Source organism: Sinocyclocheilus grahami, unplaced genomic scaffold (genome assembly GCF_001515645.1).
Source record: "Sinocyclocheilus grahami isolate Dianchi unplaced genomic scaffold, SAMN03320097.WGS_v1.1 scaffold1643.1, whole genome shotgun sequence".
NCBI lineage: Eukaryota > Metazoa > Chordata > Actinopteri > Cypriniformes > Cyprinidae > Sinocyclocheilus > Sinocyclocheilus grahami.
Genome location: NW_015506822.1, coordinates 40,427 through 53,073, shown reverse-complemented (window position 1 = coordinate 53,073; position 12,647 = coordinate 40,427). Strand labels below are relative to the sequence as shown.

Sequence of the window (12,647 nt, the reverse complement as noted above, 5' to 3'; positions counted from 1 at the left end):
ACAGGAAAAATATAGAAACTCTTTGGTCATTTTTGAGCGAGATGCTAACGGTCTAATCCGATTCAATGATCTATGCTAAGCTAAGCTAAAAGTGCCAGACCCGGAGATCGGCTGAATGGATTCGAAAACGGTAAAACTCAACTGATTAACTCTAGGGGAGTTGGAAAATGAGCCTATTTTCAAAAATAGTGGTCCATGATCCAAAATTTGATCCATGATCGACATCAAATCGATCCACCATGGCAAACAGTGAATATTTGTGATGTTTAATGCATTTGAGACATTGTGTTTTCCTCAGTGCATAACTGACATGTCACAGGTTTATTTTTCATCTGTAAATGTTAGAAAGTCATGCAAATATATCCATTTTGTTGTCAGGAGTGGGCGAGACTTACGTGAGTGAACGGGCGCTGCTGCGCGCATGCGCACTAAACAGATGGAACACAATATAATAGTTGCGTAATAATTCTGAATAACATGCATTCTGCTAAAATATTTGTTGTTGGACATTAAATGTGACGCATGTAGAATTTGAATCCTACATATAAGTGTATTTTTATGATAGCATTAACTGTAAATCAAATGTTAGCTTGCTAATACAGCCCTAGCTCAAATTAGTTCATGTGTATTCCTCTTATCATGTAAAATATAGTCTGTTTTATATTATTTATTTAAATTTTTAATTTAGTGATTTAAACTTTTAATTGAGTGTTTTTAATGCTTTAAAGAGCATTTTATATTGTAATGTTTTAATGTTCTACTAATAACCATAGTGTATACAGCTGTCATAAAACCAGAGAGAAAGGCTGCATGGCTAGAAACTGCTGATCAACTGAATGCGCATGTAGCAGCATGTTAAAATGTTTTCAAATATCTTAAAACAAAGTCATTCAATCTTGGGCACAATACATTAAATACAGTCAGTTGTAGTCTATATTTTATTTTTATTGATTTGATTTAATTAGCATTTTCTGTATACTTTTTTTTTATTTTTTGGACTGATAACGTCAAATAATTGTATGTGAGAGAGTCAGCGCCGTAATATCAATGTGTTCCTATTGGTCAGTGTTAAGAGGAGCTCAGAGGCACGTTCAAGCTCAAACCGGTGCACAACGTTTTGCTACGGTTTCCGGTTGAACAACATGTTTCCTGGAAACAGTGTGCAATGGGGTTAGAGATACGTTTTCTCTTGTTTGGTGGGTGTGTCAAAAATGTCAGCCCAGTCAGCAGCAACATGTATATAAACCACGCGCGGTATTAAAGAGACAGCTCGCACAATGGGTCCAAAAGTCATAGTAGAAGTTTCTACATCCCTAGGATGCTGTAAATAAGCTGACACAAATCTTGCTATGGCTGTTGTATACACACTGATGCGCATACTGCTATATACAGTGGGAATTTGTAAGTAAATGTAATTAACATCAAAATAAAGTCCACAAAGTAATTAACATGTGCAAGTATATTGTTTGCACATGTTTATTTACATTAAAGGCAAAATAACTGAAATAATAAGAGCACATGTATAGATCTGGAACTTCTTTAAGTCTGTCTAAATATCATTTAGTAATTGCAATATCTTCTGGGCCATATCCTTTCCTTAGGAAGGTGTGCTAGACACTGATTAATGTAACATAAAAATACTATACATATTTATATATTTTGCTATTGTATTGTGGAGTGACACTTTCATAAACCTTTCTATACTCCTCTGATTATATAATGGTAAATATTACAATAACATAGCACAACAACAGTGATCAGCAATAATGATAAGCCTAATACTCACAATAAAAATAATAAGGTCATATAGATCATAACACAGTCTCGGAGGTAAGAAGTGGGTTATCCTTCACCTGAAATGTTTGTCTTTTATTCTGGACAGCGTATTTTGCAGTATTAAACACGTATTTATACCGATTTCATCAGACTCCGAAAATTCCTCAGTAAGAACACAAAGAATGGCCTTCTCAGCTGCCGTAGTTGCAACTCTTGCGTCATCAGAACAGGGTGTTCAACGCCCCGCCGTCATCGTTTAAAAAACGTTTCGCAACGTTTTTTCGGGGCTGAACGCATCCCAGTTTAGCCTGACAGTTAGCCTGCCCCGAAACAGGTTAGTTTCCCAGCATAAGTTGCCAGAGTGACTGAGCTTGAGCTATGGTAATTTTGCTTTATGAAACCAAATCAAGTGAAAATAAGTCAGACTAACTGAAATAAGCCTGGCTAATTTGGTAAACCTGTTTTATGAAACAGCCCCCTGGACACTTTTATCTTCAGGAACCCCGAGTTATAAAAACGATTTCATTCACTTTTATATTTATACTACTACTATTACGACTACTACTATAATATTTATTGATACAATTATTTATTTTGCACATGTATCTGTTTATATTTATCGGCGATAATAATAATAATAATGATAAATATGTAACTATTCATATTATATACTTTTTATTATTGTTATAATTATGTATGCTTGTATTTGTTTATTTTATTAACATATTTTTATTTTATATTATTTATCAACTCGTGTAACTATCTATAATTGAAATTACATAATTTAAATACTACTACTACTACTACTACTACTAACACTACTTGTAGTACTACTACTACTACTACTACTAATAATAAACATTTACAATAATTTCGAATTATTTTTTAGAACGAATGACCGCAACTGACCAATTAGAGACAAGTAATGGGCCACTATACCACGCCTATTTTATAAACCTAAAATGGCCCTCTTCCAACAGCAGCACATCACGTGAGAGGATCTTCCGGTTCATGCGGCAGCTCCGTAACGTGTCTTCACCGGGCATGTGCCGCTCTTGGTCGTGGTAGTATGGCGGTGCCGTGGAGCGCTGGAGCGGCTGTGCTGCTGGACTGGTGTTGCGGGTTCAGCAGAAGAGCTTTCACTCATGCGGCTTCAGCAGGCAGAAGAACAGAAAGCTCCACCGCTGCGACGCAGGTAGCGTCCACACGGATGAAGGTCACTGGTGTGAGCCAATGACTGACAGACAGATAACTGCCGTATATCATTACATTAGGTTTGAGAGGAGTGCAATTGTTTTTTTTGCGTTGTAACAGTGTTACAATTCTTATATCATTTACTGTATATGAAGTCGTGTTTGTAAGGAACGACAGGAGTCTTGACTGAACTCTGTTAAAGGTCAAGAACTGGTGTAGTAGACAGGAGGGTTGAGACAGTCTGTTGCATTGAATGTCAGTAGAGCAGAAGAGTGTTTGACAGGAAGTCTGGTGTTGTGCAACGTGCATGTCTTAAAGGGGTCATATGATGCTTTTTTTTAAAGATCGTTATTTTGTGTATTTGGTGTAACAGAATATGTTGACATGCTTTAATGTTCAAAAAACACATTCTTTTTCAAATACTGTACATTATTGTAGGTCCTCTATGCCCCGCCTCTCTCAAACGCTTCGTTTTCTACAAAGTCCCTCCTTCCGACAAGCGCAGTCTGCTCTGATTGGCCAGCTGACCCAGTGCATTGTGATTGGTCGAACACCGCAAGCACTCGTCGAAAATGTAACGCCCCTTAAACACGAGAAAGGTGTCGCGAGGGCTGTGAATCAGAGCCCTATTTCTGAAGGGTTATGTGACACTGAAGAGTTCCGATACCCTACTGAAGACTGGAGTAATGGCATTCACAGTTATAAATTGTTAGAATATTTCACAATATTATGTGGATTTGATACAACTGCATTTTTGATTAATAATACAAATCAAATTTATTTTTTAAAAATACAGATTGAGATTGACTTTCAAAAATAATAAATTACACTGAGTGTCAAGTGTGTCAGCTAGCCCTGATCTCTCTTTTGTGTACATTCATACTTTTTAAAGTATCTTTTTTTATTATTATTAATTAATAATAAGGCTTTTTAAAAAAAAAAAACATTTTTAATGTATTTATTTATTAAATTGCATTTACATGTTTGTGTTTCAGGCACAGGAATAGATGTCTGTACACAACACCACGGGTCTGTTGCAGTATACGCAGTGATGCAAAGTTAAAAGATCCTTTCTCACTAGCACAAAAGGACTTGCAAAATGTATATGAAGACATAAAAAAGGTAGATCAAGAACACTTTCCTAATGTGAAGTTTTATGAAAAAGCCTTTTAAAAAGCAAAGTACAGAAACGGACCCTTTGAACGTTCCGTTTCAACAGCTGCTCGTCTCTAAAGCGGAGCTGAAAGCGCTGTGTGATTATTACTTTGATGGGAAGGGAAAAGCCTTTCGACCCATGATTGTAATCCTGATGGCTCGAGCTTGTAACGTCCACAGCAATAAAGAAGGGTGAGAAAGAACTTCAGCGCTGTGTGTGTGTGTTTATAATGTGATGCATTAGTCAGTGTTTATAAAGCACATCTGATGTCCTCAGGGTCCTGCTGCCGGCGCAGCGCTCCATCGCTATGATCTCTGAGATGATCCACACTGCCAGCTTGGTGCATGATGACGTTATTGATGATTCGGACACGAGACGTGGGAAAAACACCATTAATAAAGTCTGGGGAGAGAGAAAAGTAGGTAACAAAACTGGGGTAACCCATCTTAAAGGGATAGTTCACCCAAAAATTAAAATGTGATGTTTATCTGCTTACCCCCAGGGCATCCAAGATGTAGGTGACTTTGTTTCTTCAGTAGAACACAAATGAAGATTTTGAACTCAAACCGTTGCAGTCTGTCAGTCTTATAATGTAAGTGGATGGGAATCATGGCTTTGGGAGTCAAAAAAACACACAAACAAAACCAAATTAAACTCTGCGGCTCGTGACGATACATTGATGTGTAAAGACACAAAACGATCGGTCTGTGCAAGGAACTGAACAGTATATCGTTTTTTACCTCTGATTTTCACCGCATTGTCTGTCATGAGCACGTTCTCGACAGCCGGCGCCTGACGCGTCTTCTTCTTGCTTTACGGCGGATCGCAGACTTATAAGTGCATTACCGCTAGGGCTGCACGATATATCGTTTCGGTATCAATATCGCGATGTGTGCATCCGCGATAGTCAAATCGCAGGATGTGCGATGTTTAGTGTAGGCTACTGATCGTTATATTTATACTGATAGTTTTCTTTGCTCACACACAGACACGGTGTCTACACCGGATGCGACAGCTGCACAGAGATACCCATTTCTAAATACATTTAGTAGCAGAGCTACAGCACGCGATTTTCAGTGCTAGTTTATCCTTTGTTGAAACTTCCGCGTCGTTGCGGAGAGCGGGGGTCACGGTCGTTTAGCAACGGCAGACTCCACGAAAGTGCAAGCTGCCGAGCACTTTGGAAAGAAGGAGAAAGCGGTGCAGCTGCGTTTTCCACCCGCGACTTACAGTCTCTACACCGGATGCGACAAAGCGACTTGCGTATCATTTGAACTTTGTGTCAGTACATCATAAACGAGGCATCAGTTAACTGTCTGGGATTTGTCATGTCGCGCCGCATCTAGTGTATTCAGTCACGCAGCATCACTGATTAAAATGGGTTCATAGTATTTTGTTGCGCCTGGTGTAGACACGGTGAGAGTCAAGCAGATGCACGTGAACACTGATTTCTGTTCACTTCTGCGTCTATTTGTGCCTGAAATACTGTGCTCTGCAAGTATCCTTGTAAACACAGTTGCTTATGGCTAAGGTGAAGGTAAACAATTGAGAAAGAAAATTGATGTGTAACAGTATATTGGTTCACAGCAGTTTAATGTTCCTGTTGCTTTCTGTCATGAACGTTAATTAAACAACAAAGAAAATCACTTTTATTAGATTTAATTTATAGTTTAATTTACTCGCCTACAAAATCACCCCAATCACTGATTCTTTTTTTTCCAAATAGAGCTATTGAAGTTTTTTTTTTTCATATCGCAGAAAATAAAAAATAACGCAATGTGAGTTTTTTCCAATATCGTGCAGCCCTAATTACCGCCACCTATCTCTCAAATGGACCATTGACACTCTATCTACAATCTCAATTAGGAGTGTCAATGGTCCATTTGAGAGATAGGTGGCGGTAATGCACTTAAGTCTGTGATCCGCCGTAAAAAGCAAGAAGACGCGTCAGCAGGCTGTTGAGAGAGCTCAGGACAATTCAGACAGCGTCAGCAGGCTGTTGAGAGAGCTCAGGACAGTTCAGACATTGCGGTGAAAATCAGAGGTAAAAAAACGATATAAATACTGTTCAGTTTCTTGCACAGACCGATTGTTTTGTGTCTTTACACATCAATGTATCATCACGAGCAGCCGGGTTTTGTTTGTGTGTTTTTTTGACTCCCAAAGCTGTGATACCTTATATACGCTAAAGTGAGTTTGACGTATTTTGTTGTTGCATTCAAGCAATTGACGCCGAATTGCCACTAATTCGAGTGAAAGTAAAATGCGCACGGCGCTTTTAAGCTATTTAAAAGTGAAGGAAAGCGAGGAAAAGAGGGAAAATTCAAACAAACTAAAAATGAACAATTCCTTTACTCCGAATTGGCGCTATTTGTAAGTGAAAGTAAAATGCGCACGCTGCTTTTATAAGCTATTTAAAAGCGAAGGAAAGTGAGGAAAAGAGGGAACGCCCCGCGCCCGCGGTGTTACCAGTATTACCGGTGTTGTCACACATCGATTAACCAGTGGGAAAATGTCCTCACCGTCATAACCCTAGTGTGTGTATATTAAAAATTCTAATTTTTTCAATTGTTTTACTTAATACTTGTTTTTTGTAATTCACACATATGAACATTGCATATTTACATTGCCAATTCATTTATTAGCTTGCTTTACTGAACAATACACAGAAGCAGCATAATAACCTGACTTAAAACAGCTGGTGTAGCAATCTCTATGTCTATGTATATAAATTGTAATGTGGGGGATGGGGTGTTTAGACATATTTTTTAAAAATGTCATCTCACCTAAATGTTTCCTCACTAACATATTTGTTTTTACAGTTTATATAATTAGGTGTTTTATGTTTATATTGTTAGGAAGATACAGAAAGCGTACAACTATAGATGTTGCCATGTAATTTTGCTAGCATAAGAAAACTTGATTTCAAACATTGTTTTTTTTTTTTTTTTTTTTTTTTTTACTAAAGGCCAAGTAAAAAGTCAGTAATAAAATAACAAATAAACAAATTACAAGCAGTAGCACAATTACAAATAAATATATATATATATATATATATATATATATATATATATATATATATATATATATATATATATATATATATAAATAATAGAATAAAGATACAAATTAAATAAACAGTGCTTTAAGTTTTTCAGGTAGGTTTAACGGTAGTATTCATACAGAAACGGAGTAAAGTAATCAAAATAAATGTAAAATAACACTGCATAGCCTTTGCTGTATAAATAAGTAATACAATAAATGTTTACATTTAATGTGTCCATTTAAAATGTAAAATACAGACAAAATCTTACAATTGAAGTTACAAAAACTATTCGGTGAATAGCAGCAAGTGATTTTTTTTTCTCGCTTGTTTTCTGATTATCATTCAGGACAGACACAAGCAATAGACTGCGGTCACTTTAAGACCTAATGCACGGATCCAATATACTGATACATATGAGTTTTCTTTCTCAACTGTTTGCTTTCATTTAAGTCATAACTGTTTTCTAAGACTGTGTTTATGTGAATATTCGCCAAGACAGGTATTTTTGTGTGTGTTTGACTGTTTACATGCAGCAAGCCACTAAAAAATAACTCTGTTCTGTACTTGCGATTTGTGAAATGCAGCTTCAATTTGCCATGACTATCAAAACATTGTATCATAAAGTTGTGGCTGTTGCAGTGGCCTCTTATCACAAAGATAATAATGGCTGTTTTGTTGGTAGTTACAAATGTTGGAAATTATTATAATTCATTATTAATGAACTTTAAAACAGTTTTCAGCAGTGGAGATTTCTTCTGGTACTTTTAGGTAAAGAGTCGTGTGTCGTTTCTTCACTAGCAACACTAAATACGTTTCAAACACTTCACCCTGGAGTTGCTCAAACAAAACAGTTCGATTGCAGTTCTGTTGGGAACCATAATTGTGCAGTAATATTACATTGCAACTTTAAGCATTAAAATATAGACTGACTTTTAGGTTGTGGTTGCACATTTACAAAAATCGGTGCCATTCGAAGTTCATTACGAATGATTCATTAAAGTTCAAGTGTTGTCTTAAATTATTCTGTTGCAAGATCTGTGTTAGGGCTGGGCGATATAGCTAAAAAATGTATCAACGATATAATGTTTCGTATCGATAATTATTGACATTTTTATAACCTTTTTTTAAAACCGAGCAATATATATATTTTTTAATTTAACCACTGTATTTTTAAATTAACCCAATTTATTGAGACTAACAACACATATTTTTTTTGTTTTAACAGCCAAACACACAATAAAAATGTAACTAATATCTAATTTCTAATGTTTTATATGCAGATTTAAATGGGTCTTAAGGAAACTTTTGTCTTGTCTCCCGAGGCCACAGGAAGGCGCATTGAGCAAAATAATGCAGCACATTTAAATTGTCAACGCAAGGAAATAAGTCTATAAAAAAAGTGCATTACGTCTAAATTAACTCCTATAAATCAAATATAATTTCGTAAATTGCATTAACTATTATGAACAAAACAGCATCATGTATTTATGCATTCTTTAATCCAAAGAGCCGAAGCACCATTCACACAGATTGTATTTAAAAGCATAAGAGACACAGTGAAAAGGAATAAAACCTCCACAAATTCACAACGTGTTTTCTAAAAGTTCAAACCGTTTTAACTTTGCATGGCTACATCTCTTGTGTGAGATGCGAGTGCAGCAGTCGTCCGTCTAAAAATGCGCTGAATATGCGTTCTGTGTGAATGGCTTGGTTTCGGTTTTCACCTAATCAAGATCTTCTCCACATTGAGCTTCTATATTTCTTTAATATCTTGAATGCATAACACAGCAGCAGCGCATCTCGTGGGCTAGACTAACAAATCATTCAAATGCAACGTCACTAATATTCATTCTTTATTCACAATCTCCTCATCACAGGCAGGCACAGCACTCATTTCAGCATGTGTTTGTGCTGTCTGCGTCACTCATAGCACGTGCTTATATCATGCGCTATTTTTATATCGTTATCAGAAAAGGTGTACCATCGATAAATACCGATACCGTTTTATCGCCCAGGCCTAATCTGTGTCATGTAAAAGTCAAGTGAACAGTTAGCTTGTGTTTTTCAGCTTGTGGATGACATTCTGGACTTCACTTCCAGTGCAAACCTCCTGGGGAAGCCGTCGGCTGCCGATCTCAAACTGGGTTTGGCCACCGGTCCCGTTCTGTTCGCTTGTCAACAGGCACGACAGCTGAACACATCTGTGCTCTCACAATATAAACTCACGTCTCTGAAGTACAGAATCAGGGGAATCAGATCTAATGGTTGACCTGGCTTATGACAGTCATAAACTTAACCGTAACACAGACTGTAGTTTGGTTTTTCTAAAGTCCTCCCAACCATATTCACACTACTCTCACTCTTTAGTTTCCTGAGCTGCATGCAATGATAATGAGACGCTTCAGCTCTGATGGAGATGTGGATCGAGCCTGGCAATATGTCCTGAAGGTGAGAAGAATTGCATTATCTAGAACCTTTATACAGTGTGTGTCATTAAGAATGTAAGTCTATCCCTCACAGCCTCGTCATCCATGTTAAATTCTCTGTGACCCTGGACCACAAAACCAGTCACAAGTGTCAATAAGCTTTCCATTGATGTATGGTTTGTTAGGATAGGACAATATTTGGCTGAAATACAACTCCAAATCCAAAATTAAAGTTGTCCAAATATCACTAATCAAAAATTAAGTTTTGATATATTTACGGTAGGAAATTTACTAAATATCTTCATAGAACATGAGCTTTACTTAATATCCTAATGATTTTTGGCATAAAAGAAAAATTGATAATTTTGACCCATACAATGTATTTTTGGTTATTGCTACAAATATACCCCAGCGACTTAAGACTGCTTTTGTGCTCCAGGGTCACATACGGTGTCTAATCTGACTAAGGCCTATTGTGATATTTTTTTATGACAATTTCTCCCCAAAAGTTTTTACTTAAAAATAATTGCATAAGAATAAAAGTTTTTATTGACCATATTATAATAAAAAAAATGTCATGAAAGCAGTTGAAAAATATTGCACAAATATGTATGCCTATAATATGTACTCATTATATTGCTATACTATATATACGCTTGCATAACCTTATTTTATTTAGTTTTTTTGCATTGTTAGCAAAAGCTAAATAAATACCATTTCTCAGTATTTTTGATTTGCGGTGAAATATGGAGAAAGTAAAGCATTTGACAACGATAAAGAAAATTGACAAATGGACAAAAAAGCAGGTGGTTTTTCAAAATTCCATTTAAAATGTGTATTTAATTTCATTTTAAATTATTTCCTTTACTGTTTTGTTTAACTACATTCTAAAATATAAATACATCTTTAACTTTGTTAATTTATTTAAATTTTAAATGCTTTATTAATAACTAAATACTTAAAGGAACACTCCACTATTTTTGAAAATAGACTAATTTTCCAACTCCCCTAGAGTTAAACAGTTGAGTTTTACCGTTTTCGAATCCATTCAGCCGATCTCCGGGTCTGGCGGTAGCACTTTTAGCTTAGCTTAGCATAGATCATTGAATCGGATTAGACCGTTAGCATCTTGCTCAAAAATGACCAAAGAGTTTCTATATTTTTCCTGTTTAAAACTTGACTCTTCTGTAGTTACATCGTGTACTAAGACCGACGGATAATGAAGAGTTGTGATTTTCTAGGCCGATTTGGCTAGGAACTAGACTCTCATTCCGGCGTAATAGTCAAGGAGCTTTGCTGCCGTACCATGGGTGCAGCAGGCGCAATATTACGCAGTGCTTGAAAATAGGCTTATTAGAAGTTACCTAGCTGGGGACTATTTTCAGGCGCTGCGTAATATCATTTGAGATGCTAACGGTCTAATCCGATTCAATGATCTATGCTAGGCTACAGCTAAAAGTGCTACCGCCAGACCCGGAGATCGGCTGAATGGATTCGAAAACGGTAAAACTCAACTGTTTACCTCTAGGGGAGTTGGAAAATGTAAATGCAAAAAATAGTGGAGTGTTCCTTCAACGTACTTTTAAATAGTTAATTTGTCAGTAATATAATTGGATTGATTCCTTTGTCTGTTATTTATTTTTTAAATAAAATGATTTAAGTTTTCATATAAAATGAAGGTATGTTTTATGAATCTATGTCAATCCTAGTTCTCCTCTTGACGTGTTTTTGATTTTTTACTTGAAGTTTCTTGTGATTCGTCCCAGTAGAATAGTTGAAGTAGCATTACAGAAGTTTCTATAACTAGCTGTGAACTCCTTTTGTTTTCTGTGTTCACGCGCACACAGAGTGACGGTGTGAAACAGACTAACTACCTCGCCCAACACTACTGCCAAGAGGCCATTCGTCAGATCATCCGGCTGCAGCCGTCAACCGAGCGAGACGCGCTCATCCAGCTGACCGAGCTGGTGCTGCGGAGGGACAAGTGAGCCTGGACGCAGAGCTCCACACTCAGGCAGCTACACCTCTGCGGGGCCCTGCTGTGAGACGAGAGACAGACTTCAGGGCTTCAGAGATCAAAGAATCACATTTACATTGTTGTCACTGTATGCTTGACCGTACTGTAATCACAGAGCCGTAATCTCCGTTAACCTCTGCGTGAGGTGTTTTACTGATACGGCAGGAAAAACTGTGAAATCATTGTAATTCCAGGTGTAGCACAGATGCTCACTTAAACATCCGTCCACTCTATGAAAGGCCAAACGTCTTTGACGTCGAAGATGCTCTTGTTAATGTACTTTTGCATCAAGTGCTTAACAACCAAGGCCTTAAACCTCACTGACTATTTACTACAATTAAATAAGGTATTTTTTAAGTAAACTTCCTGTTTGACTCTTATTTTCCCCATCTTAAAAAGGAAAAATATAATGGCTCGTAATATTTAGTCTGCCCTTAGTTTTATACATAATTTGTAATAATCAGATTATTGTGTTGATATTAGTAGAAATCTATATACTCCGTGTTAAAGGGGTCATATGATGCTTTTTTTAAAGATAATTATTTTGTGTATTTGGTGTAACAGAATATGTTGACATGCTTTAATATTCAAAAAACATTATTTTTCAAATACTGTACATTATTGTAGGTCCTCTATGCCCCGCCTCTCTCAAACGCTTCGTTTTCTACAAAGTCCCTCCTTCCGACAAGCGCAGTCTGCTCTGATTGGCCAGCTGACCCAGTGCATTGTGATTGGCCTAACACCGCAAGCACTCGTCGGAAATGTAACGCCCCTTTCCATAATCGCGAGCTTCATTTTTCAAAATAAATGTAAAGACAGAGCCCGAAAGGGGAACAGAGTCGCGTGACAGACACAGTGATGAAGCTGGTATGTGTTTGCAGTACACAAGCCACGGTTAAGACTGCTGACTCCACTGATCTCTCTCACACACACACACACACGTGGGTGCACATGCGCAAAACTGTAAAAAAAAAATTGAGCAGTCAATAGCAAATACTTAAACTAATAACAAAACAATAGCTGATTCAGAAG

At 36.9% G+C, this 12,647-nt stretch overlaps 1 protein-coding gene and 1 long non-coding RNA gene across 2 annotated transcripts; both read left to right on the top strand.

Moving 5' to 3' along the window:
* The first annotated feature begins 3,564 nt into the window (after nt 1-3,564).
* On the top strand, nt 3,565-7,930 carry LOC107571745 (uncharacterized). The gene is made up of 5 exons (XR_001607230.1): nt 3,565-3,653; nt 3,966-4,092; nt 4,190-4,317; nt 4,403-4,562; nt 7,916-7,930. It is a non-coding gene; the product is annotated as an uncharacterized lncRNA (long non-coding RNA).
* A 1,277-nt stretch (nt 7,931-9,207) lies between these two features.
* LOC107571741 (decaprenyl-diphosphate synthase subunit 1-like) lies at nt 9,208-12,089 on the top strand (the record flags this gene model as incomplete). The annotated part of the gene is made up of 3 exons (XM_016258104.1): nt 9,208-9,354; nt 9,540-9,620; nt 11,446-12,089. Coding segments are annotated over 3 exons (369 nt in total), but the record flags the coding sequence as incomplete, so codon positions are not given.
* Nucleotides 12,090-12,647: the final 558 nt, after the last annotated feature.